The sequence below is a fragment of the Mesoplodon mirus genome (assembly GCF_964341445.2).
Source record: "Mesoplodon mirus genome assembly, chromosome: 11".
In the NCBI taxonomy this organism is placed as follows: Eukaryota; Metazoa; Chordata; class Mammalia; order Artiodactyla; family Ziphiidae; genus Mesoplodon; species Mesoplodon mirus.
Window position 1 is genome coordinate 91,615,071 of NC_138987.1, and position 27,624 is coordinate 91,642,694.

General features: G+C 41.9%; 1 protein-coding gene across 5 annotated transcripts in view; it reads left to right on the top strand.

Annotated features, from left to right (window-relative positions):
- Nucleotides 1–27,624, top strand: part of GUCY2C (guanylate cyclase 2C) — a 114,840-nt gene that overhangs the window by 71,887 nt on the left and 15,329 nt on the right. For all 5 annotated transcript variants that reach the window (XM_082635093.1, XM_082635097.1, XM_082635096.1 and 2 more), the window contains 11 exons: nucleotides 4,829–4,910; nucleotides 7,793–7,898; nucleotides 11,717–11,779; nucleotides 12,377–12,448; nucleotides 12,908–13,012; nucleotides 17,344–17,430; nucleotides 18,562–18,694; nucleotides 20,711–20,848; nucleotides 21,654–21,742; nucleotides 24,691–24,782; nucleotides 27,141–27,299. In XM_082635093.1, coding sequence (XP_082491219.1) covers nucleotides 4,829–4,910; nucleotides 7,793–7,898; nucleotides 11,717–11,779; nucleotides 12,377–12,448; nucleotides 12,908–13,012; nucleotides 17,344–17,430; nucleotides 18,562–18,694; nucleotides 20,711–20,848; nucleotides 21,654–21,742; nucleotides 24,691–24,782; nucleotides 27,141–27,299 — 1,126 coding nt within the window. The remainder of the gene's footprint in view (nucleotides 1–4,828; nucleotides 4,911–7,792; nucleotides 7,899–11,716; nucleotides 11,780–12,376; nucleotides 12,449–12,907; nucleotides 13,013–17,343; nucleotides 17,431–18,561; nucleotides 18,695–20,710; nucleotides 20,849–21,653; nucleotides 21,743–24,690; nucleotides 24,783–27,140; nucleotides 27,300–27,624) is intronic.

Genomic DNA, 27,624 nt, shown 5'->3' on the forward strand with positions numbered 1-27,624 from the left:
CAGCTCTATGCTTCTTTCTTTTGTAATTTTTTGAGTTAAAATTATTTTTCTTTTTCCTTAATTATAGCCCTCAGTGACAGAGTTGGGTTTGTATTTTTAATATATTTCTTTAAAGTTTTTTAGATATTTTGGTTATTAAACAGAAAGTCTGTACTGTGTAAAATAATGAACTTCTCCAAACATGATTTTTGAGAGAGTTCTCATTATTTACCTAAATGAGATCACATTAAATATTTACATTACATAGGACAGGGACATTGCCTCATCCTGGGCAACTTTACTTCATCCTCAGTTAACTAGAAAATTCAGTTAGCCAGAGCTTTTCATTCTTTAACTATTACATTTAGTTTCAAACTTTACAAATTAAGTAACTCAGTCTTTCAAACAGTATACAAATAAGATAGTCATGCCTGGTCTTTCATCTGTGTACACAACTGTCAACTAAGTAACAGAACGTTTCATCTGGAGATTCTACCATCACTGTCTTTTCATTCATCTGACAAATATATACTTAATGCCAGACAATGTTCTAAGCACCTGGGACACAGCAGTGGACAACGCAGATCTGGTTCCTGTTCCTCACCCAAGCCTTCCTCAGCCACCTCCTGGGTTCCAATGACATCCATCTGTCTTCCTGCTCAGCCCCACCTCCTACCCATCTCAAACCCAACCACCACTGCCGCCAGAGGGACAGCGCAAATCCAGTCGCATTACCCAACTGCTGCCAAGTAACCCTTCGATTGGCAGCTCCACTTTGCCTTCAGAGTCCAAATGACTTATTATAGCACAAAATGTCCCTGATCTTCCCACGTCTCCAGCCTTCTTTTTCATCTTACCTGAAATCTCTTCCCCACTCTCTCAACTTCTGCCTACTTCCTTAAAGAAAGGGTCTTGCAGCTTCATGCTCCTGGGTCTTTATTGATGCTACTCCCTCTGACTAAAATCTGTCACCACCACCCCCCATAGAACTAGTAAACAGCCACTCATCCTCAATGTGTAACTTGGATTTCACCTTTCCTAAGCTTTTTCTTAGCATCTCAGGTTATTGATCTTGCCCTTATTACACCGGACTTCTAGCATATTACTTATATCTCATTTATTTGTTTACACCATACACCATGTAAGTGTAGGGTCCATTCTTTACTCAAACACAGTGCCTTGAAAGGAAGGAAAGAAGGGAGAAATGAAGGGAGGAAGGAAAGAAGGAAGGAATGAAAGACAGTTTGAGATAACTATGAATATGCATCTATTCAGTCCTAATCTAGACAGTGTTCATTTCAGTCCATTTACTTCTCTAACTATGAGTATCTTCCTCTGTTAAGTCAGGAGATTTGTTAGCTGATCTCAAAGTTCTTTCCAACGATCATGTTCTATGACCTTGGGGTTATAAGACTCAATCTGCATTCACCATCTATCTAGTTAAATAGGCTGTGATAACCACAGTAGCCACCAGAGGGCAGCAGAAACTTAACCTCAGAACTAATGCGATAGGGTGATTTACAAGTATGTTGAATTAAAAATTACTATATTTAAATAGTATGTAGTATATTTAAATATCATAATTATATTTCATGCAATGTGATGTTTACAGTAGGGAAGAATTGAGAGGGGCTAAGGACTCAGCAGATATTTCCTCCAACTCTTGCTGTAGTCTGGAGGCTGGGTAATTTTAGTAGACTGATGAGTAGAATCATCTGCACTGTTGAAATTGTATTCCTCGTACTCACTGTTGTTTTTCGTGTGGGGTTGGGGGTATGAGAGTGGTGGTGATGGGGATGGAAGTGGTGATTGTAGTAATAAACGGAATTCACCAAAGTCAAATATGCCCACAATGCAGCTCCACCTCCAAGGGAATAATTTATTTCTGTGCTAACGAGAATAGAAACCCAGGGCTCACATTTTCACTGTTAAATTTTCCCCTTAGCAGAAAACAAAATAACAAGGAGAGGCAAAGTTATAAGTTAGCAAAGCATAACTCCTTCCAATTCATCCCTTATAGAAAGGTGTGGCAGTATGAACCTTACTAAACCCTCTACCTCAGAAAAAAAAAGGTTAGTTCATTAGAAGGACATAATGTGATGAAACAAAAATGGTTCAAAAATACATGTGACATGTAAGCTAAGTCTAATAGCACAAGAGATTTTTTTTATGTGAATTTATTTACATATATTATTTGGGCATTTTTCTTTGCCTCTTCTCAGAGAGTGAGATGAGCAGGGCCAAGTTTTTATTCAATTATTTATTTATTCAGCAATTTTTTATTGATACGTGACCAGGTACCAGGTCTGGTGCTGCGTGCTAAAGGTATCAGGATGAGCAGACAGAACACTGGCCATGCCCTCAAGGGTCTATGTTATGGTGCCATGAGAGAGAATACAGTGTGAGGTGTTGAGGTGCTACCTGAATAAGATCTGACCACTCATCATTCCAGGGACACCTTCATTAATTATATTTTTATTGTATAAAAATTCATGCACATGATTTTAAAAGCCAAGAGTGGAAATATTCATAATGGAAAGTGAGTGTACCTGGTCCCACCTCTGTGCATCCCTGGCCTTGCAGTCCCTTCTGCTTAGTTTTTTTTTCATATTTTTAAATAATATGCACATATTTCTTGCTTTATAAGCTTTAGATGTTATCTATTTATTTCTTGTATTGATAAATGAAGATATAGTTCATTTTCACTAGCCCTACTTTTCTCTAAGCTCTTCTCAATATAGTTATATCTTTTTGTCAATACATTTATTGGTGCCTTGTAATTTTAATTAATTTTGCATAAGCTTCGAGTTCTATCAAGTATATATAAAAGTTCTTGCTTCACAGCTTTGTAAGATGAAGACGTTAGTGTCACTTTCCTTTCTTCTACCTCCTTCCCACCTCCCAAATTCTCCTGTATTTTGCTTTAATTTGTCTGGGCTGCTAATATTTTTTTGGTAGCCATATGAAGCCCTCTGTCATTTACCTATCAGTTGAAAATTACTAAACATTTTCATTATTATTATTATTTTTATAAAGCTAGATAGCATGTCAGGATAACATTTCTTTCTGTATAACTCCAATGTCTCTCCTTTGTGACACACACACACACACACACATATGGATTTTTTAAATTCCAAATTCTCAAACTATTTTACCTCGTTTTATTTTCAGATTGCGCCTTCCTTGAACATCCTTCCCTAGAGTTTCTGATTGGTTCTCTCTTATTTATGCTATAAAAAAAAAAAAAAACCTGTCTCCTTCACCATATTGCTATTACCTTCCAGCTTCTTACACACTATCTGTTCCTTGGAATCCATTCCGTTTCTTCTTCTTGAACCCTCTAACTTCCTATTCTAATAGGGATCTGTTGAGGCATGTTTGAAAAACAACTTTCTTGTACAGTTTTTTTTTGGGGGGGGTGCTGCATTGGGTCTTCATTGCTGTGCATGGCTTTCTCTAGTTGTGGCGAGTGAGCCAGGGCTACTCTTCTCTGCAGCGCGAGGGCTTCTCATTGCAGTGGCTTCTCTTGTTGCAGAGCTCAGGCTCTAGAGCGCAGGCTCAGTCGTTGTGGAGCACGGGCTTAGTTGCTCCACGGCATGTGGGATCTCCGCCTGCATTGGCAGGCGGATTCTTAACCACTGTGCCACCAGGGAAGCCCTCTTGTACAGTTGTATTACTCTTGTTGTCCTTCTTAATCTAGGCTTAGCCTCTGCACACTCAGAGTCTGCTTCAGTGCTTCGTTGGGTTGGATCCACATTTTCCTGAATTCCACTGACGCTTCTGCGAGTCTCTCAAATTCCTCCTTCTACACAGCTTCACCTACATGCTCATAAATCAAATTCCTTACATTCTTCATTGACTTCCCTCAATGACCCGGTTGAGCTTGGAAAGGACCAGTGGGCAACATTGTCATGTACTCTTCATTCCACACTGTCCTACTTTTTCTCCGATTTGTTCTCTGTATTGAAAAACAGTTGTCTGTTTCTTCCTCTATGAATCCTCCTTAGGTATATTGGTTTCAAAGACGTCAGATAGTCTTCCCACCAAAATTATTTGTGTGCCAGAAACTATTTTATGTTTTTGTAGCTTTTGATGATTCCCGTAAGAAACGAGATGTCTAAACTATAAGGGTAGATGAAATTAAGCCACTTTGGGGCACATTCCACACAGTTTTCCTCATAGACCAAGGATGCAGGATCTGTATTACCAATGAAGAGATTAATAAAAGACAGATATCTTTTTTAATTTAATTTTTATTTTATATTGGAATATAGTTGATTTACAATGTTGTGTTAGTTTCAGGTGTACAGCAGAGTGCTTCAGTTATGCATATACCTATATCCATTCTTTTTCAGATTCTTTTCCCATAGAGGTTATTAAGAGAATATTGAATAGAGTTCCCTGTGCTAGACAGTAGGCCCTTGTTGATTATCTGTTTTATATATAGTAGTGTGTATATGTTCATCCTAAACTTCTAATTAATTTATCCCTCCCTCCCACTTTTCTCCTTTGGTAACCGTAAGTTTGTTTTTACGTTTGTTTGTTTTTAAGTCTGTTTTAAGTTTGTTTGTTTTTAAGTTTGTTTTAAGTTTGTTTTTACTTAAGTTTGTTTTGAAGTCTGTGAGTCTGTTTCTGTTTTATAAATAAGTTCGTTTGTATCATTTTTTTAGATTCCACATATAAGTGATATCGTATGATATTTGTCTTTCTCTAAAAGACGGATACCTTAAAAGGTCTCTCCTTTCCCCCATCCTCAAGTTACATTACACAACTAGGATTGTGTGAGATGTGCACACTGTCCTTTCAAAGGTCCTTACTGGTGCCATTTTCACCGTCTTTTCTGCCCCAGGCCCTCAAATGCTGATGGTCGCCGTCTTCACTCTCACAGGGGCTGTGGCCCTGCTCCTGCTCATCGCCCTCCTGGTGCTCAGGTAACTTCCAGCCCCTCTACCCTGCTGTGCTCCCCACTCAGAGAGGGAGGGGGGCAAGGGGGAGAAGTCATGTCTGTAGATGATAGTATACATTCACAAGAAGCTCTCTGGACAGAGCTAAGGTCATGGAGGCATTCAGCATCAAAGACTCTATCAAGGGCAGAATATTACTCAGTGGGTGGATTAGAGCTTTTGGCCTCAGAGACGTGTGAACTCAAATCCCAGTTCTGGGCTTTACCAGTCGTGTGGTGTTTACCATATTATTAGCAGCTTAAACATGTTACTCAGCTTCAGCATCCTCATCTGAACTGTTGTGAGGAGTTGAAATAAGGTCCATATCGTGACCATATACCAGGCATTCTACAGGTAGAAATAGCTATTTCTGCTGTTTTATTAGTACATTGTGGGCAATTTCAGAGTCTCTATATTACATACTTTCAGGCCGGAAGAGGCTTTAGAAATCATCCATTCCAAACCTCCTGCTTTAGCCTGAGGAAGGAGAGACCCAGAAAGCCAAATGGCTTGCCTGCAGTCACATCACCAGGTAGTGTGTTGGGCCAAAGGTAGAACTCAGGCCTTCTGATCATCAGTTCCATGATTGTTCTGCTCAGCTTGGACATATGAAGAGCCTAGTGCAGTGCCAGAGACATAGTCTGTATACTCAGAAATATTTCTTGACTATATAAATGAATGAGCGAGTCCCACACTACCTCCTAATCTGTGTGTGTTAAACACACAAAACTTTCTATCCCGTTATAGTACCAGGATCACTCCCATTTCCTAACTAAACCAGACAACAGTTTTTCTCTATGTATCACATGCTTTGGTCTGTGTGTCACTGTACCTTCTCACGATGAGAGTCCAGTCTGTTGCGTGTCAGTTAAAGGTTTCTCCAGAAAGCGGGTAGATTGTTCTCTTCAGTCTGAAGGCAGAGCTTGACTCCTGTGACTCTGTATTACCAAGAAATGTAAGAGATGATTTACAGTGTATGGTGACCATTTAGTTGAAGGTAAGAGGAAACCAAAATTTGAGGACAGTAAAGGCAGCCAATAGCAGGGCCACAGATGTGGCTATTGTCCCTCAGACACCAAGTCCAAATGGGCGTCAGCTTAAGATAGGATGAATCACAAAGTAAGAAACAGTAACAGGTGGAAACAGGCATTTTCCATTTTCTCTAAGCAGGGAAGGCAGAGATAGGGCTTCCTAATGGCGAGAGCAATACCGTGTCCATGAGGAGATATGGAAGACAGATCTTATTCTTATAGTTTTCCATTCCAACAGCTATGCAAGAAAAGTAGTGAATGATTTATAGCATCCTCTAATTCAGTATGAATGGCGGTTGGCTCTGTGGAGTCCCAAGAGTCTTCTGCAGTGCAGAGATGAGAGTCTGGGAGCCTTCAAGGCCCTAATAGTCACGCCACTTGCCACCAGGTCTTAGGACCAAAATCTTTGGCCAATAATATACTATTTTATATGTATCTTAATAGAGGAATAGTCAGAGTTAGATGGAAGCATAGGAAGAGAATAATCATTTCTGCTTAGGGGACATTCACAGAGTCATCATCAATGACCTTGAGAAGGTGAGTAGGAGTTTGTCAAATGAGCACAAGCAAAGACAAACTCAGGGACAAATAGGCCAATGGAAAAGAATACAGATTCTAGAATCTGACACGAGCAAGCATGAGAACTTCGCATACAATGGGAACATTGTGAGTCAGTTGGGAAGTGATGTTGGAACAGTAGGCTCTCAACATGAAAAAAATGAAATTAAAGCCCTACCTGAAACAATACACAAAGCTAAAGTTCATTCCATATGGATTGTAAATGGACTACAGACCTAAATGTGAGAAAGCAAACTCAGAAGAAAGTAATAGAAAATGACTTTATGTCTCAAGTAGGAAAATACTTCTCAGTCAAGATAAAAAAGAAAAGTCAAAGAAGAAAATAATATAACCATGACCTTAAAAAAATCAAAACTTTTTATACAGCAAAGCTCAATAAAGCAATAAACCAGAAGAAAGCATTTGCAATGCATCAAAGGACAAAAGATTTGTTTTGCAGAATTTATAAGGAACTCATGTAAATAAATAAGGCAAAGACAATGCAATAGAAAAAAATGGGCAAAATTATGAATAGGCAACTCTATAAAATAGCTAGAAAATATTTGAAAAGATATTTAATCTCTCTAATAATCAAGAAAATGAAATGCAAAGCAACAAACACCATTTCACATACATCCTAAGGGTTAAAAAAAGTTAAACAATACCAAATGTTGTTAAGAATACGGAGGAAATGGGAATTTTCACAGTGGGAGGGCAAATTGGTGCAACCGCTTTGGGAAACAATTTGGCAATGTCTGTAAAGTTGTGAGTGTGCATTCCTATAACCCAAGAATGCTGCTTTGTCTATACTATCTGGGGGAAACAATCACAAATTCTTGACATTTTGAATGTTGGGTTACATGTTGTTACATTTTTCTCTGTGCTTTTCTATTTTCTTAATGGATTTTTTAAAAGGCACAAATGCCGAAGAGGAACTGGCTTATTTAGGGATCTGATGTATCCTCTGTTTTTGCCTCACTCTTTCTGTGACATCAGTTCAAATTTTTTATTATAATAAAGGGTTGCCTTAGTGAAGGATCTGAGAAAGTGAAATGAAAAAGAAAAAAAAGAAAGAGTACAGAAGACCATCAGAAATCCTTACAGGTCCACAGAAGGCCAGCACTCACCAGTTTGGAGAACATGGAGTCACACCATTAGGCCAGCTGTACTCACCGCGTATCCACCTGAGGGCATCATAGCTCTAGATTTCTCCTAGTGTTCAGAAACCGAATGGCATGAATACTAATACAAACCTATTGGCTGGTTCTACTCCTTTCACAGAAAATACAAGAGAGAACATGCACTTCGTCAGAAAAAGTGGTTCCACATTCCTCCTGAAAATATCTTGCCCCTGGAGTCCAACGAGACCAACCATGTTAGCCTAAAGGTAAGGTGTCCCTTACCTGGTGAATGCAAGGGCTGGTGCAACTTGCCAGGGATTTGACAAGACTTTGGTACATGGTATGAAATGTTCCAGGCCAGGATCATTTGTTTCAGAATCCAAGACTTAGATGTTTTCGAACTCTCAGCTTCCTATCTTTCCCTTGGCTCTTCATTGCAGTAAATGTCAGCTACTTGAACCAGTGGACACTTCGGTGGAGGCTGAGATATGGTGTGTTCCTCATTCTTTGCATTTGACCCAGAAGAGAAATGCACAGAGTGAGAATTTTTTATGGAAGGGATACGGAAATGGGTAGAGCATTTGAGTTCCTCTAAACCTTGGGGAACTACTCTGCTTAGACTAAAAGACGTGCGACTTACTTGCTCATTGCTGAAAAAAGAGGTCTCTGCTGATATTTGCCCCCATTCTCCCTCAGCCAGGAAATCTCAGCAGCAGCCCATGATAACTCCTCCCATCCACTGAGGTTGATGCGGGACCTAAGTGGTCTTATCCACTCCCCACAAGGACCTCATGAGATGGACTTTATCATCATAATTTTGCTGATGAGAGAATTGAAGGGCAAAGGGTTGAGAAGCAGGGCAGGATCACACACAGCTAGTGAGTCAGATTTCTACAAATGGTACAGCTAACATTTCCTGAGCACTGGTTATGTGCCAGGTGCATTGACCCATTTCATTGTTCCCAAGCACTTTGGGGCAACAGGGCTAGACTTTCAGGAGCGTGGCCACAAGTTGAACCCAGTCTGTGTAACCGTGAGGACCACGATCCTAACATTCACCATGCACCATAGCCTTATCAGAGGTTTTATACCAAAGCATACTAAGAGGAGATGGAGTCCCAGAACCTCCACGTGAAGGAGTGAGCAGGGTCCCTCAGAGTAGGGCCAAGCCAACAGGATCGTGTGACCTGGGGTGCCTCCCTGCCTAGAATCAGCAAAAGTAAAATTGTTTCATGGGTCAGGTTTGTGCTTGGAGCTTCTCCGCCAGCTCCTGGCATTCCACCCCAAGTCCTGCACGCTGCACTCTGGTGCCTCAGGTCCCCTCACGGCTGTGCAAGGACTGGGTCTTCCCATCCTCCAGAAGTGCACCATGCTCGAAAGCGATGCTCCTGTTACATTCTGAACCACAAAAATAAAGGTGCTGTTGGCAAAGACCAGGGACTTGCCCGGCGGCCCGGTGGTTAGGACTCCGAGCTTCCACTGCAAGGGGCACGGGTTCGAACCTTGGTCAGGGAACTAAGATCCCGCATGCTGTGCCATGTGGCCAAAAAGTTAACCAACTAACTAACCAAATAAATAAATATTTTTAAAATTAAAAAAAAAAAGACCCATCTGTCTCAGGCAAGTGTCAGGATGAAATCGATCTTGTGGTCATTCACAGTAAAATGTAAACAGTCGTCAGATTATTGGATTTTCAAAGAGAGAGTTTATTGACCTGAATGGCTTACCGGCAGTACCCTGGGAAGGGGAGAGGAGACCTTTAGAAGGAGTGAGTGTTCCCCTGCCTCTGGTGTGACACGAGGATGGGCTCCCACGTGGTTCACCTCTGCCACGTCCAGCCACGGCTCCACTCCTCACAAGCCTCCCCCACTGCCTCAGAACCCCAATATTGCACTTGGTTCTTTTGGGTTAAGCCTAAAACATTGTGTCTCTGTGCGTTTTCTTAAAATATAAATACTCCTAGGAGTATACCCCATCTACCCCTCGTCAGGCCTGACAGAATTCTTATGAGTTAATTCATCAGTTGGCTAAGGAATAGGTCTTAGGGACAGTAACCGAGAAGGAGGAAGGTTAGAGGTGATTCAGAGCAGTGGGGAGTCGCTGTCACTCTGAGGTGCAGCCCAGCTAGGGAGCAGGCGGCTGGGAATTGGCCGTATGGAGAGGTCTTCCGTCGCTCTGAGTCCGGCAGGGCTGGGAGAAGGCCCACGGAGGTCAGGCAAAGTCAGCAAGAGGGGAAAATGCCACACAACCAGACAGGCGGTGGTTCGAGCTCTGGATAAGGAAGCAAGACTAAGGGGCGAGAGGATGAAGAAAGCATCCCGGGCTAGAAGAGAGAGGGTCAGAAAACCAAGGCAGCCAGAGGGAGAGAAGTCAGCAAAGCCCCAGGGGGGAGCAACAGACAGAAAACAAAGGTAACGATGCAGAGGACTCATTTGAGGATAAAACGCCTTTGCTTTTGCAAGAAAACATCACCAACTTTGTCTCAGTTGATTCCCAGGCATCCCTGTGAGTTAGGATTGCCCAGATAAGGAAGGGACTGAGGCTCAAATGGTCTAAATGATGTATCGAGGCCTGAGAGGGTGAAAAGAATACTAGACCAGAAGTCATGCTTGGTTTCCATATGTTCTTAGGCCACATGTGTAACCCTTTTTTTTTTTTTTTTTTTTTTTGTGGTATGCGGGCTTCTCACTGCCGTGGCCTCTCCCGTTGTGGAGCACAGGCTCCGGACGCGCAAGCTCAGCAGCCATGGCTCATGGGCCTAGCCACTCCGCGGCACGTGGGATCTTCCCGGACTGGGGCACGAACCCGTGTCCCCTGCATCGGCAGGCGGACTCTCAACCACTGCGCCACCAGGGAAGCCCCATGTAACCCTTTGGTTTTTTTTTTTTTTTTTTTTTTTTGTGGTACGCGGGCCTCTCACTGTTGTGGCCTCTCCCGTTGTGGAGCGCAGGCTCCGGACGCGCAGGCTCAGCGGCCATGGCTCACGGGCCCAGCCGCTCCGCGGCATGTGGGATCTTCCCGGACCGGGGCATGAACCCGCGTCCCCTGCACCGGCAGGCGGACTCTCAACCACTGCGCCACCAGGGAATCCCCTCGTGTAACCCTTTTGTACTTCATGTATAAAATGAGAAACAGGAGAAGGGGAGACAAGTGACATTTATTAACCTGCATTGTGCTGGGCATCATGCTTGGAATTGGATATAACTTATTTCACTCACATTTTCAAAATGTCCCTATGAAGTAAGTTTTAAAAAATATAATACACAGGTTTTTATGAGGATCAAGTGGAAAGATGCAATAGTTCTCAATCTTTTTTCTGCCTTTAGACTGGCAGACCAAGAGCCATACTAGCCTGCAGGGGGGTGTGTGTGTGTGTGTGTGTGTGTGTGTGTGTGTGTGTGTGTGTGTGTGTGTGTGTGTGTGTGTGTGTGTGTGTGTGTGTGTGTGTGTGTGTGTGTGTGTGTGTGTGTGTGTGTGTGTGTGTGTGTGTGTGTGTGGTGTTTCGTTCCATATTTAACTTTTTAAAAAATTAATTACCAAATACAAACATCTTGGAATGGCATAGGAAATCCATATTACAAGCTTCTTTTGACAAATCAGATGATCTGGCCACTCCAGGCTGAACCCAGAGCTGATGAGGCTGCCCTCTGAAGCCCCAGCACAGTGTCCTCACTTGCGTTGCTACTTGGGCATTTAGGCATGAGTTCGCAACTCAGATGCACAACGTGCTCCCCTAAGACCATCTGTCTGGAGCTACAGGCAATGGTTCCCAATAGATGGGGGAACTGAGAGAGAAGGAAGCAAAGGAAATCGCTGGCTGAAATAAGCCACAGGAGGAAGGGAGGAAAACCCAGGGTTAAGCTGGCGGATACTTGGAAGGAAGATACCGTTGGAGGGAGAAGGTGAGAATGATAGGGAGGGAACACAAGTCAATTATGACAATTTTTCTGAGCCTGCCCAGAGTGCTGTGAGCAAACTACAACAGATACAGCCCACGCGCAGAACCTCTCAGCCTTGTCTGGCGGGGGTGGGGGGGAAGACTAGATATGGAGCTTGTGGAATAATTGGCCTTTCCTTGTGCCAGATCGAGGATGACAAGAGACGTGATACAATCCAGAGACTACGACAGTGCAAATACGACAAAAAGGTGACTCTAGTCTCCTCTGCTCTTCTGAACTCTCAATCAGGGGTATGTGGTGCTGGGCCTTCTGACTCATTGTCGCCCCAGCTCTGATGTTGGCACTGCGATGGCCGGGGTGCCCGGGCTGACCCCACGGGCTGTTCTTGGAGCCTTTCACAGGGATGGACAGGGTTCTGCTTCACGGGTTACAACACTCACAAGTCATGAGTATATTGAAGGAAAAGTAGAATTTTTAAGAGGGGGAGAGTGAAGGAAGGAAAAGGAAAAATTAAAGAGATTCAGAGCAGTCCAGGCAACCCTGTATATATTTCAGCTCATTGCAGTGGGACTATTACAATCCCATAGGGGGGTTTTGTATCTTCTTTCCCTCCCTCCCTCCCTTCCTCCCTCCCTTCCTTTCCATTTAGTCATTTTTAAGAAACATTCCCATCTGAGCCTACCATATCCCAGGCACTAGTTACCAAGGATATAAACAGCAATAAAAGTGTTACCGCTCTCGAGAGCTTACAGTATTGTGGAAAGATAGACACGTGAGCAAATTCTTATAACATGCATATGAGTGGTCATGCTACATTATCTCCTTAATTCAATGGATCTTTGCAGCAAGTGATTCTAAAGGATCTCAAGCACAACGATGGCAATTTCACCGAGAAACAGAAGATAGAATTGAACAAGGTATGTGTCCCTTACTTAACACCTTTAAGTGAGAAATAGCTTCACTCCATTTTCCCCAAGCATTGAGGTCCCTGGTGGAGCAAGGTGTTATTGGGGAGGCTGACAGAGAAGCCCTCAGACCGAGAAATGGGTGACCATACTCACTGAAAATTCTACCAAAATATGTTGAAGGGTGATGTTTGATGGTGTAAAACATGTCGGCATGTCCTAGAAAGTGGTCCTGATGTGATTTGAGAGTACTCAAAGGTTTGTATTCAAGTCCCCTTGCTGACAAAAGAAAGGCTGTGGGGTAAGATGTAATTCCAAGTGCAGTAGGAAATGAACTGACACTTCATTGTATCAAGAGCAGTACATCTTCCCAGAGATCTGAGACACGGCATGTTTTATTAACATATTAGTTTTTACTCAGGCGCTCCTTTCTGGCTGACTTGCTTTGTAAATAAACATGTTATATCTTAGTTGCTACAGATTGACTATTACAACCTAACCAAGTTCTACGGCACGGTGAAGCTTGATTCCATGATCTTTGGGGTGGTTGAGTTCTGCGAGAGAGGATCCCTCCGGGTAAGGAACCAGGATCGTTTCCAGTTCCCTAACTAGCCAACCGTATGCAAAAAAATAATATTTAGTAGCGATTTTAAAGGCTCACTCAGTGAAATAATATCAGAGAGTTATCAGGAAAAGTGTATGGGCCCATATGCTTGTCAAACTAGATCACTCAGGTTTTGTCAGTCATCCGTATTATATCTTTATAAGAAAACTAGCTAAGAAATACTCAGGAATGTAGACTTGAAAAGACAAAGAACAGATGTGGAAGAGTGATTGCCTCTTGATTCATTTTATTTTACGGGCATACTTGCTTTCGTATTAAAAGGAGACCGGATGGTCATTACGACAGCAAGGAGGCTTGTTCCTAAGTCCTAGTTCTGTCTAAATCCTACCCTTGTCTCCCTTGGGAAGCATTGAGGATGACCCAGGAGTTGCCAGATGGGGTCAGGAATTCTGGCTGAACAAGTCCAAAGCAGAAAAAGAAAGGACTGAGGCAAGTTCTTGGGAAGAACCAACTATCGAGCTAAGAATATCCAATCATTGGCTAGTTCAGAAGGGCAGGCACACACAGAAGCATTCAATCAAAAAACAAAGTCAGGTGTCGAGGAAGGGGGGGGAGGGGCAGGAAGGAAACCGGGACAGTTGCTTCAAAGAGTATCGAAATATTTGCTGCTCACCTTGAGCGCTTTCTAGGCATATGTTACAAGAGGTTTCAGCCTTTTAAATACCTTGGGGTAGGGTGACCATATAATTTCATTCTCAGGATCCTTTGAGAATGAAAGGGGGTAACAATAATTATGTGGTAACAGCAGACATAAACTGCAACTGGCCCCAAGCAAACCAGGAATTGTGGTCACCCTACCTATGGGCTCCTTTCCGACCTCGTATCTCTTAAAAACCTCAGTGTTTTCCCCAACAAAGCCAGAATACTAACATTGGGGGCAGCAGCAGCTTCAAAGAGGTCCAAACATTCATAATTCAATAAAATTTTAAGATAATAAAAAGTGCTGAACTAATAACTTAAATATTTTTGTTCAATAAGCTTCAATTAAAAAAAAAAAAAAAGACAAACACAAGAGGGAGTTCCCTGACAATCCAGTGGTCAGGACTCCGCAATTCCACTGCAGGCGGCACGAGTTGGATCCTGAACTGAGATCCTGCGTGCCTCACGCAGCGTGGCCAAAAAAGAAAAAAAAAAAAAAAAATGTAGCTTTAAAAATGTATGTATGGCATAAACTCAAATCTATCTTCAAAGAAAACAATTATATCCCTAAATGCTATTCTCTCTTAAAAAAATAATCTAAGTATTCAATGCAAAATTTAGAAGAATAACTATGGCCTAAGGACAGGAAACCTTCACAATTCAATTACTATAAAACTGGTAAATTTTTAAAGTGCATTCATGAGTTGTTTATTTTTTTAAAAACTACAAAACATACAAGCTTCTCATACTTCTAATTAAGTCTCTAAAACAAACATAAAAATACACAAAAGTGAAAATTAAAAAAAATAAAGCTATGAAAAAGATGTTTTCAATTATGAAAGAATGTCATGACTATTAAGTTAAAAAAATGTTTAAAAAAAAAGGAAAAACTTCAGAAACAATATAATCATGAAAACTTGACTCAAAGTAAAAACTTAAGGAGGTCAGTAACAATAGAAGAAATTAACACTCCCATTACAAAGAAAACAAGATTCAGCTTAATTTTTCTAAACTTCAATGAATAATTCTCATCATCTATGTAAATACTGTTCTAAAGTTAAAAACATGAACATCCTCTAAATTCATTTACCATTCAACAAGGCTAGCATAAAGTTGATACTTAAATGTGATTAAAGACTAATTACATTTATGAATGTAAATGGAAAAATTATAAATAAAATACTGGTAACTAAGCCAGTTGTATATGAAAAGTGTAATACAACTAGATACAGTTAATTCTACGAATGGAAAAAATATTACTCTAATGCATCATATCAAAAGGTCTTTGGAGAAAGACCATATGATCATTTTAATTGATGCTTAAGTGATCGTTTAAATTGCTGCTGATATAATAAAATAAACACATTCCTAATAATAACAATTTCAGGTCTTTCAAAATTCAGTGTTTTCCATACAAAGGCTAGACCATATCTGATTCATTTGATTTCAGTGCAACAGAAATTTCCAATTAACAGAGCCTGGTCAAAGGGTTTCACACGGTCTTTTAATCCCTAAAATGCCTAGCCAACATTTAAATATCATATGCGTAGTGTTTGGTTTTGTTTGGTTTTGTTGCGGTACACGGGCCTCTCACTGCTGTGGCCTCTCCCGTTGCGGAGCACAGGCTCCGGACGCGCAGGCTCAGCGGCCATGGCTCACGGGCCCAGCCGCTCCGCGGCATGTGGGATCTTCCCGGACCGGGGCACGAACCTGTGTCCCCTGCATCGGCAGGCGGACTCTCAACCACTGTGCCACCAGGGAAGCCCTGTGTAGTGTTTTTGACTCTCTACCCTATGGTGGGAAACTTCATTTACCTGAGTGGTCCTGGGCCCCCCATCTGGCATTGCAGACTCATGCTGGGAGCAGACCACACAGAAGCTTCTACAGGAAACTTATCCACTCCTTTGTATCATGAGCCTCAAAGCAAAGGCTGTGCCTTTGCAAACTACATTCCCCTCCCTGATATAATCCCTTTAGGCTTCAACCCATGGCAAATCCCATCTGAAAACTACTTCTGTGGGGAAACAAATGAGAAAGTCTCTCCCTAGACAGAGTAAAAACAATATACTTCCCATCTTATAAATATACAGCAACCAGGACTTCCCTGGTGGCACAGTGGTTAAGAATCCGCCTGCCAGTGCAGGGGACGCGGGTTCGATCCCTGGTCCAGGAAGATCCCACATGCCGCGGAGCAACTAAGCCCGTGCGCCACAACTACTGAGCCTGCGCTCTAGAGCCCGTGAGCCACAACTACTGAGCCCGCGAGCCACAACTACCAAAGCCCGCACGCCCAGAGCCTGCACACCGCAACAAGAGAAGCCACCGCAATGAGAAGCCCCCGCACCACGATGAAGAGTGGCCCCCATTCGCCGCAACTAGAGAGAGCCTGTGCACGGCAACGAAGACCCAACGCAGCCCCAAAATAAATTAATTAATTAATTTAAAAAAATAATACAGCAACCTTGGCTAACCTTGTTTAGGCACAGTTGATTCATTCATGCAATAAACATTTATCGAACATCTATTCTGTGCCAAACACTTAATAGATGTTGCAGATACACTAGTAAATGAAGATTATCACAGAGTTGACATTTTTGTAAGGAGAAGAGATAGTAAACAAATAAAAACATAAAAAATGTCAGTGCTGGGCTTCCCTGGTGGCGCTGTGGTTGGGAGTCTGCCTGCCGATGCGGGGGACACGGGTTCGCGCCCCGGTCCGGGAAGATCCCACATGCCGTGGAGTGGCTGGTCCCGTGAGCCATGGCCGCTGAGCCTGCGCGTCCGGAGCCTGTGCTCCACGGCGGGAGAGGCCACGGCAGTGAGAGGCCCGCGTACCACAAAAAAAAAAAAATGTCAGTGCTCAAGGGAAGAGTTACTTAGGGTCTGTCTGCTCAGAACTCCTCCCTTAACTTGGCCTGCTATCCACAGCTCCTTACCTGAAATGACTGACGGCTTTGGACCCTCTGTTGGAAACTATTGGTGCAGTACCAGAGTTAAAACTGGGCTTTTTCCCCAAACAAGAAACTATTGTTAGGTTCTCAGTTAGGGTGCTGTTTAGAGTTTTACTGTGAAGAATAGTTTTCAGCTTAGTTAAAACCCTGTATCTTGATAGAACCATCATCACGTTAATACTGTGAGTTCAAAATTCTAGGTCCTACAGTTCCCGTGAAAGTCCAAGCGCTCTGTCTTAACGACAGAGGACTTAGTAAACGGAAGAAACACTTAGAGGTATTAAGCCAATGGATACAGTTGATCATGTAAGTGAAAACATAGCCTAATGAAGGAATTTCCTAATAGCAATTCCTTGTTGAAAAACACTCGGGTAATTTTGCTGAGACAGAGCCTGCGTCTCAGCCCACGACCCCACTCCTGGCAGGTGCCTGCTCATTCCTTTACTCCTAGTGGAAGAACTGGTATATTGGATCTATGGCCATCTCCTGCTCATCTCCTTGGGATAAGAACCACCTAATGTTTCTTAAATCAGGGAGAGAAGAAACACATGTTCAGGAAAACCAGGACAATGGAGTTCCAACTTGTTCCTGAGCCCAAGGCCTCATGATGAGAAAGTCATTATTTGCCTGTAACAGTCTTTCCACAATAGCCTCCTTCAGACAACTCATCTTCTTCTTTTTCTCCTGCTCAGGAAGTTTTAAATGACACAATTTCCTATCCTGATGGTACATTCATGGATTGGGAGTTTAAGATCTCTGTCTTGTATGACATTGCTAAGGTAAGAGACCCACAAACACAAAAGACATTTATGAAAGTTAAATCTGGGAAGACAGATGTAGCGAGCTATTGCATTGGTCTCTTCACCTGTAAAATGATAATAAAAATAGTACCTATGTCATAGGATTGTCATGAGGATTTTATGAAACAATGCATGTGCTCCAAATAAGACCTGACAAGCAGGTATTCAATATATGTTGGCCATTATTATTTTTATTAGTAAATTCTTTCTACACTGGGCTTGGGGCACATATTTTCACAGATTTGCTGGAAGTAAAAAAATCACATAAGGTCTCAGAGAAGATGACTGAATCCTCATCTTCATAAGAGAAAATATTAAGGGTAGGCATTCGTCTTGCATGAGGCAATAATAAATCTGGACATGTATATTTCCCCGATGTGCTATGAAAAGGAAGTGGATACCAGTAACTAGGGCCCCATTCAAGAGTGAAGAAAAGCGAGTCCCGAGAGTAAGCTGTGTGATACAGTCTTAAATCACTTGAAAGTCACATAGGATCAGAATCAGTTGGAAAAAATGTGACACAATACCTTATTTGGTACATTTCATCCCTGGGATCAAGGCCAAACACCAGTTTCTGCAATACCACCTCTGGCCACCAGGGGAAGGCACATCAGCCCATAAAGGGCTTCCTCTTTCAAAACAGAATGAAACATTCTATTTTAAAATAGAATGAAACCATTTAGACTTTACGAAATAATCTAGCCTCACCCCTCCCTTCAGGAAGGCAAGGCCTTATTCATGTTTTTTCATTGAGGTAGCAGAAGACTAGAGACATACCCAAGGTCACAGACAGAATAAGTGGTAAGCAGAAACGCTTTTAAAAAAACAGGATCAATCTTTGCTTCATATTATATACAACTACTAAACAGAGTCTTCAAACAATTGCCTTTTACTGTGTCACCTAAATAGACTTCAAAACTAGATGCAGTGCTTAGGCAAATATTGGGGCTTTAACAACATTAAGTTAAACTTAATGGAATTAAATTTAAAATTTGATGGTGATTCTATCTGCATGCCAAAATAATTTCAAAACATCATTTCTTTCCTTAAAATAATGGAGCTGCTGAAAAGTGTCATATCTCTGTTTTCCTGTTATCTGAAAAACTACAGGGGATGTCATATCTGCACTCCAGTAAGACAGAAGTCCACGGTCGTCTGAAATCCACCAACTGCGTGGTGGATAGTAGAATGGTGGTGAAGATAACTGATTTTGGCTGCAATTCCATTTTACCTCCAAGAAAAGGTCTGTCATGAATGAAATTTTTACTAGTTTCCCACTTAAAATTTTTTTTTTCTCACAAGTCCATGTAAGGTGTTCAGGAAATGGTGATACTGATCAGAAAATAAACACTTGGAGTTGTAAGAGGCATCAGCTGGGTCATTCTCCAGCACTACCCCCTTCTCAGTGTTCAGTGCATGCTTGTCGAGTTGAACAAATCTCCTCTGTGGATTTCCTTCATCTGTGTGTCCCTTGATATCAGGGAGAAATCATGAAGAAGTTATTGGCTTGTGGAAGCAGGACTTCATGAGAAAATACAGAAGTTAGAGCAGTAAGAGATCTTAGAAATCGTCTGATCGAACCCTCTTCATTTGTAGAAGACAGAATTGAAGCTCAGAGAGGTTAAGAGATTTGCCCAAGAAGATAGAGTACAAGGCTGAAGACCAGTTTCCCAATTCTAGACTTCATTCATTTATCTGTGATAATGATAAGAAATGATAATGATAAGAAAAAAGTCTTATCAGTAAAACATATTCATACTTAGCCCTTTCAGGATTGTGATGAGGGTCAAAAAAGTAACACACAAAAAAATGATTTGTAAAGTATAAAGGGCTTTTCATGTTGAACATTCACCTGTTCTTTACTAGAATTCAGGGTTAAACAGCCTCAGAAGGCTAGGACTCAATATATGCCTCAAAATACTACCTGGATCCAAAAACTAAATTCTACCTCTAATTCTACTTTGGAATCCTCTAGTTTTCCCTTAATGGATGAAAAATTACAGTTCTGCCCCCCACTTCTTCAGTCACGTCAAGGATGCTAGGACATTGGACTCAATCTAGTAAGTGCTTGTTGAGGACCTACTGTGTGCCAAGCAGTGCTCATCATGGAGTGAGCAAATCTCTTTCATGAAATGACTCACCTTCATGAAATGACTCACCATGACACAGCATCAGATGAACTGCAGGCCAAATCCGATCCTTTTGGACATCATCCAGTTATACCTACCTATCTGTGGGGTCGGTTATCGGAAATTTTAGCATAAGTAGATTTATTTCCCTTCCCACAAGTTTAACCATTAGGATCAGTTGTTCATGAATCACAAGCCACATTAATTCACAAGACATAAATTCAAAAAGGCAGTGAACAGTTGGATGGAAAACTAAATGAGGAAAGTGTGCTTCATCTTAAGCATCTCACCGTACTGAAAACACATGAATCTGTAGGTTTATTTAATTGAAAATGCTGAAGGTAGAAATCTCAAAAAGTCTGCAAGGAGCTAGGTGATCCTGGAAAACTTCCAAGGGAGGTTGGAGGATAACTAATTGTATGCCCTCATTATTATACATAAGATATGTGATAGGGGTCCAAAACCCAAGTGTCTATAGGAGCCAAACACAGGACACAGGAGTGCTTCACTCGTGTGAAGTAGACTTGATAGAAAGCACTAGGAGTAGCAGGCACACTAGTAAAACGTGAGTAAAGTGTATGCATTCTTTTTTTAAATAATACTGCGAGCACCAAAGAAAACACATCCGTGGATAATAGCTGACTTCATGGCTGCCAGTATGTCACACCCAGAAAATATCAGTGATGGTCTCTTTGTTTATTTTCTTTTAGGAAACATTATCAATATATGTATTGATAATGTTTTATATTACATTAAATATATAGTTTTAAAATATTTATAGAGGCTTTCATAGGTTTATGCCATATGTTCCATAAGCTATTAAATCCTCAACCTCTTACATTCTACTGCATTCACCCCACAAATATTTACTGAGCACTTCCTATACCCCAGGAGCTAGTCTAGGTAGACCTTGAGGGTTTCAGGACTACAATCCAAGCAGTTTTAGGGAAGGCATTGCCATATTTGCTCACCCAAATCCTGGCCTTGCCTAGTCAGCTTGGAAGGCAAGTGTGTGTTCTACCCTATCACCAGCATCAGCATGGTAGAGGGACTTAAACATAAAAGCAAGTCGGGGACCTCTGGGCCGCTCACCCCGCCTCAACCTCGCGATCTCCATTCTGAACGCACAGACCTGTGGACTGCCCCGGAGCACCTGCGCCAAGCCAACATCTCACAGAAAGGAGACGTGTACAGCTATGGGATCATCGCCCAGGAGATCATCCTGCGGAGAGAAACCTTCTACACGCTCAGCTGTCGGGACCAGAAGGGTGAGAGTCTGACCCTTCGGGGGCCTTCTCTGGGACCCAGCAGGAATTCTAGGCTGGCTGAGACCCTGAGGTTTCTGTGACCACATCTCAGTCCCTCATCTGCAAAAGCAATGTCACATCCACCCTCCACACTCCACGGGCTAGTTGGAGGAATTCAGTGACAGTATGAACGTTAGAGGACTCTGAAAAGCATAGGACGATATACCACTGCCAGCTGCCACTACCGTCAGCATTTTTGTGAGTTAGAGAATCTCGCCTTACAATTTCTTGCTTTCCTTCTGATTCCAATAAGGGACGTGTGTCTGTTTCATACCTGAACGAGATCACTCTAGCGGGACAACACATATTTTAGTTCTTACTAAGAGCAGATCTATGGTTTTGTCACATGTCCTCTCGGGGAGGAAATGTCTCCTTCCGTTCATCCAGTCCTCGCTTTACTGAGCACTTATTATGTGCCAGCTCTTACCTGTCTGGGGGATGGAGGTAGCTAAGGGATATAGGGAGGACAGGCTAGGGTCTTGGTCAGAGGAAGCCTCCCTAAGACAGCGGTCTCTGAGTTAAGTTTTAAAGGGTTAGTAGCCTTAACTTAAGGTAATCTCCTGGGTGTAAGGGGGCATGAGACCCCTTCGCCTGGTGGACCATCCATTCATTCACATCTGTCTGTCAAGTGCTGGCCTAGGCTCTGCCACACTCCCACTGGGTACCCACCCAGGGTTGGTGAACCAATTCAGAGTCTGGCGGCTGCTGCTAAAATTCCTTCACGCTGCATTCTTTCTTGTAATTTGAATTCTTCCTACCCCACCAGAGAAGATTTTCAGAGTGGAGAATTCCAACGGAGTGAAACCCTTCCGCCCTGATCTGTTCCTGGAAACAGCAGAGGAAAAAGAGCTGGAAGTGAGTATATCTCCCTGCATGGAGTTTTTCTGGGCCGCTGCAAGAGGACCACAGACTTGGTGGATTAACACAACAGAAATGTAGACACTTACAGTTCTGGAGACCAGAAGTGTGAAATGAGTTGTCAGAAGGTCATGCTTCTTCCAGAGGTTCTAGGGGAGAATCCATTCCTTGCTCCTTCCAGGAGCTTCTGGTGGCTACTGACATTCCTTGGCTTGTGGCCACAATGCTCTAATCTCTGCTTCCAGGCCACATTCTCTTCTGTCTGTCTAATCTCCCTCTACTTCCCTCCTATATAAGGATACATGTGATTACAATCAGGCCCATCAAAATAATCCAGATTATCTCCCCATCGCAAGACCCTTAACTTAATCACGTCTGCAAAGACCCTTTTTCCAAATAAGGTAACTGGTTCCAGGGGTTAGGACACACCCTTGGGAGCCGCTATCAGCCTACCATACTCCCAACTCAGGAAGGAACTCAAGTACACATTACATTCTCGATTTTTAGGAGCTAAAAGAGCAAGATTCCATGTGATACCCATATTAAGCTTATAAATACTACCTCCTGATTAAAAACTAAATATGCCAACATCTAGAAACAATAGAGAAATGTACTTTCACTCTTTCTATCCCTCCTCTGAAGAAAATGGAGATTTTCTCTGTATCTGCTTAATTTTTTTGTAATGCCTCACAAAGGCCTTTAAGGCCTGTGGGAAAAAAAAATTCTAATTTTCTTTTTTAGAATTTTATCTGAGCTTTTATAATCCAGAAGATGGTAAGTAAATGTTTAAAAAATATTTATGGTTGTTAAAATTTTTTTTTCAACTTTTGTTTCTTGCAGGATAAAGATTAAAATATTTTGCTTTAATTTGCAAGCGACCTGCCAGATGTGGTTATGGCCAGACCCTGCTGGGCATGAATGGGCCATTTTTACTTCTCTCTCTCTTTTTCAGCATTAAAGGCAGGTTGTACCCAGGGTTCTGAGCTACATCTGCTTCTCTCCTTGCTTCTCCTCATGCCTTCCTTTCCTCCTGCTTTTCTGGATCCTTGGATTCCTCCCCACACATCAGCATCTCTCTTCTCAAACCCTCCTTTCTAGCCTGAGTATATCCACATGTTGTTTACAACCTCTTTCACCAAAGCATCCTCCTCATCAGTTCACTCGTGTGGCTGGATGCTTCTGGAACTGGATATGAGGAATTCGATTGCATTATCTAGTAGCTGGTTCCAACAGAATACAGGCCCGAAACTCCAAGACTTGGCAGTGCCTGAAGAGCATCTGCTGTTTCACGGGCGGTACCCGTATCAGCCCATTGTCAGTGCTTCTGTCGCTTCTTTGCTAAGGCATCAGCCAGCAGATCGTTTTCCCAGGCAGCAGCATCACCTAGTGGTGAATACTGGCAACCACGGTTCCATACCGTGGTCCTGTCCCTCCCCAGGGACTCTCGTTAAGGCAAAAGAACGCAGGCAGGGACTGTATCTAGTACCATTTGTGATCCTGTTTGGGGTCAGAGTGAAGAACAAACTTTATTATTATTATTATTTATTTTATTTTTTTGCTGTATGCGGGCCTCTCACTGTTGTGGCCTCTCCCGTTGCGGAGCACAGGCTCCGGACGCGCAGGCTCAGCGGCCACGGCTCACGGGCCCAGCCGCACCGTGGCATGTGGGATCTTCCCAGACCGGGACACGAACCCGCGTCCCCTGCATCGGCAGGCGGACTCTCAACCACTGCACCACCAGGGAAGCCCTATTATTTAAAACAAATGGTTTTCACCATGCTTTTTGATCCCACAAAAGCTGCAAACAAGTGGTATCAAACGAAAGATGGTTCCACAGGCCTCCTCGCGTCTCCTTCTCCCTCCATACCTCCCCTTCCTCGCTTCTCTTCACCGCAGCTGGGCAATGCATCACCTGGGGAACTTAAAAATGTATAGGTTAGTGTCCTTTGGCCATGCAACATCTGGGACATACTTATGCTAAAGAAACTATTCGTTGTTTATCTGAAATTCAAGTTTAACTGGGTGTCCTGTATTTCTATTTGCTATATCTGAGAACCCTAACAAGGCCCCTTCCCAAACCAGTTAATTCAGAATCTCCCTAAATCATAAGAAGTTTTGTGAATGCTCCGCAGGCGATTCCATGGTCAGGCATGGCTGAAAACGAATGTCACAGAGCCTCACTCATTTAGAGTCACTTGCCTCATACTCACAGAGCCCAGCTGTTTATTGCCATCCCCCGCACAAAGCCTGCAAACGTCCGTCTGTAAAGCATTTTGTCTCTCCCATCAACCCCACCTGGTCCAAATCGGTATCTCCGTTTTCCTTAGTTTAGGATCGAAGGGAAGGGTGAGGCAAGGTAGTGCAGGCGGCAGTGACAGATACACACAGGGAGCCGGGCCGTTTCATCCTCGTTGTCAGAGTTGAGACGTTTTAAAAATAGTCCCTGCTTCAGTTACTCCCATCCCAGAACAGAATAGGATAGGATGCCACCCTCTAAGCTGATCCACCTGTTCATTCATTCATTCATTCATTTTTATTGAAGTATAGTTGATTTACAATGTTGTACTGATCTCTGCTGTACAGCAAAGTGACTCACTTATACACATATATATTCTTTTTTTTTGTATTCTTTTTTTCGTATTTTCCATTATGGTTTATCACAGGATACTGAATAAAGTTCCCTGTGCTGTACAGTAAGACCTTGTAGTTTATCCATTCTAAACATAATTGTTTGCATCTACTAACCCTACACTCCCAGTCCATCCCACTCCCTCCCTGCCTGCGCCTTGGCAACCACAAGTCTGATCTCTGTGTCTATGAGTCTGTTTCTGTTTTGTAGATAGGTTCATTTGTGCCGTATTTTAGATTCTACCTATAAGTGATATCATATAGTATTTGTCTTTCTCCTTCTGACTTACTTCACTTCCACCTCTTCTTTCTTCCAGGTCTATCTGCTTGTCAAAAACTGCTGGGAGGAAGATCCAGAAAAGAGGCCAGACTTCAAGAAAATTGAGAATACACTGGCCAAGATATTTGGGTATGGCTGAAATTTTTACTTTTCCCTTCTAATTTCAGATTTTTCTAATAATAGCTGACATTCTGTGGCAGCTAAGTATGAGAATATCTTTTCTAATGAAAAATCAAGGACTACAATACCTGTCTCAAAAAAATTAAAATGGTATGGAGATGAACAGACCATTTTCTTGGGGGAATAATCACTTGAAAGGTTAAGTACTGTACTCAAGGGCAAAACTTGCCTGATTAGAAAATAAATTCTGACTGATGTGTTAAAAATATAGTTCCCTGACCCTTCTGCAGGTCATTAGGATTTAGAAGTCTAGTACAAATCTGCACAAAACCCTGGAAAATTCTGAAGATCAAAAAGTTTCTTACAGTTTTAAAATCTTAAGATCAGCAACTTTGGCCTTAAGCACTTGAGCCATGAATCGGATTATAATTCAGGATCAAAAAAAGTAACATACAGTTATCCAGTAAGACTGAATTTTAGATTTCCCATGTTTTGAGTTAGATACAATGCAGGGTGAGAAAAATAGCTCTGAGGTAAGAGGAGATCTGGTTTCTAGGCTAGTATCTAATAATAGCTAGTTGTGGGACATTGGGCAAAACACCCGAACTCTGGGTATCAGTTTTGTTGCTAGTAAAATTGGAATGATTTCTGCAGTTCCTTCCAGCTCTTTCTGTAGTTCTCATCAAGTCAAAGACACAGATTCTTAGTGAAGCTAATTTAATAAAGCACAGGACCGAGATGCGGTAGAGTGAAGACAATGAAAGTGTGGCTGTTGATTGTTTGATCTAAACCGTCATATGTGGAAAAGGAGCAGGAAATAATAAATGATTTATTATTTTCATTCCTTCCCAGACCTGTTACTAAGAGCAGATGTGATTGTATGTGTGACAGATGAAATGTAAGCTCGTGAAGATAAAACTAGGCCCCTGATATTTAGCCTTTAATATGGTGGTTCTCAACGTGGCTGCACACTGAAATCACCTGGGGAGATTTTTAAACTACTGATGCCAGAGTCCTACCCTAGAGAGTCTGGTGTAATTGATCTGGGTGCAGGCTGGCATCAGGAGTTTAAATAAGCTCCTCAAGTGATTGAAATACACAGCCAAGGTTGAGGAAACTGTTTTAATTGAGTCAATTCATCATGAAATAAGATAATCCATCCCTTACACCTGCTCCCTCACTCTTTCTACCCAACTAGACTCCATAATGGTTTCCAGTAAGAATCTCCTAGGGACCTTGTTAAATATTTCTCTTAATCCCAAACCTAGCAGTTTCCAGTCATATAGGTCTATGATAGGACTCAGAAAAGTACTCAATTTTTAACAAACATCCCGCCCCACACCAAGGGGATTATGATGTAGTCCATCTTTTTGAGTACAGAAATGGCGACTTGTAATTGTTGTTGTGATAATGAAATGGTATGATCTATTCATCCCTTCGGTTGTGTCATGAATGTTGTCGCCAATCCTCACAACAGCTGTGCGGGACTCGGTGTGCCTCCCGACTGGGCTCTGCACCTAGGCGTGTCACAGGGTCACGAAAAGCTGCCATCTCATCTAAGTTGTCTTGATCTAACAAAATACTCCAGAGTTAGGGCTTTTGCTCTAGGACCCTGACTCTGTCTGAGGAGATACTATATAAGGCTCAGCTTTACTTTTCTTGGTCCTTTTCTTATATTTCCCTTTATTGCAAGTTGCTCCTTATTAAAATTTTAGAAAATATGAATAAGCAAACAAGAAAGTAAAAACATCACCTGGTTTTTAATAGATGACCACCAGTTTTCAAAAATTAAAAATGGGATGATAATTTTTGCTGTTTTATGAACTGGCTTTTTTCACTTAATAATATAGAGGTAGCATCTTTGTATGTATCACGATTCTAATTTGTGTTTAATGATACATTCATATTCCATCGTTTCATATTTTAGTCACTTTTTGTTACACATTTAGATTATTTTTAAATGTTTGCTTGTGAAGAATACTGTGGCTTTCTTTGTAGTTAACTTTCAGCACATGCATGATTGTTTCCTTTGGATAATTCTTAGAAGTAGGGTTGATGGGCCGATCGGCATAAGCATTCTTAAAGCTTGTGACACATTTTACCAAATTTCCCTCCAGAAAGGCTGTAATGTATATTTTTCTGCCATCTTACCTACATTGATTACCATTGTGCTAACATTTGTTTTTATTTTTTTAAAATGTTATTTCTATTCCTTTGATCCTTCCTCGGGTTAAAATTTTTTGCTACATTTGTTGGTCATTTTTATTCTTTGTTTAATTACCTGTTTATGATATTTGCCCATTGTTTTAATGGATGTTCATGTTTTCTTGATAATATGGAGATCTCTTCATCTATCACTACCTACAGCCTTTTCCATGACCAAAAAAATGAAACTTATATGGATACCTTGATCCGACGTCTACAGCTGTATTCCCGAAACCTGGAACATCTGGTGGAAGAAAGGACACAGCTGTACAAGGCAGAGAGGGACAGGGCTGACAGACTTAATTTTATGTTGCTCCCAAGGTAAGGAAGTCCTCCCGCGGACGTGATTTTCCAGACTCCACAGACATGCTCAGCCATTAAGGCTAAAAGCCAAAGCATATTTGTCTAGCGATGGTTTTCTCTGTATTTATATAGGATTGGTCCCTTTTGCATATTCTTCAACAGATTGTTGTGTTTAAAAATGCATATACCTCACTTTTACAAGCACTGCTCTAGATATACTTGAACAATTTAATATGTACAGAACATGTATTTATTCTGGATGCTAGTAAATAAATAAGAATCATACTGTATTAGAGGTTGTGACAACATTATTGAATTTTTTATGTATATAAAGCCATATGTT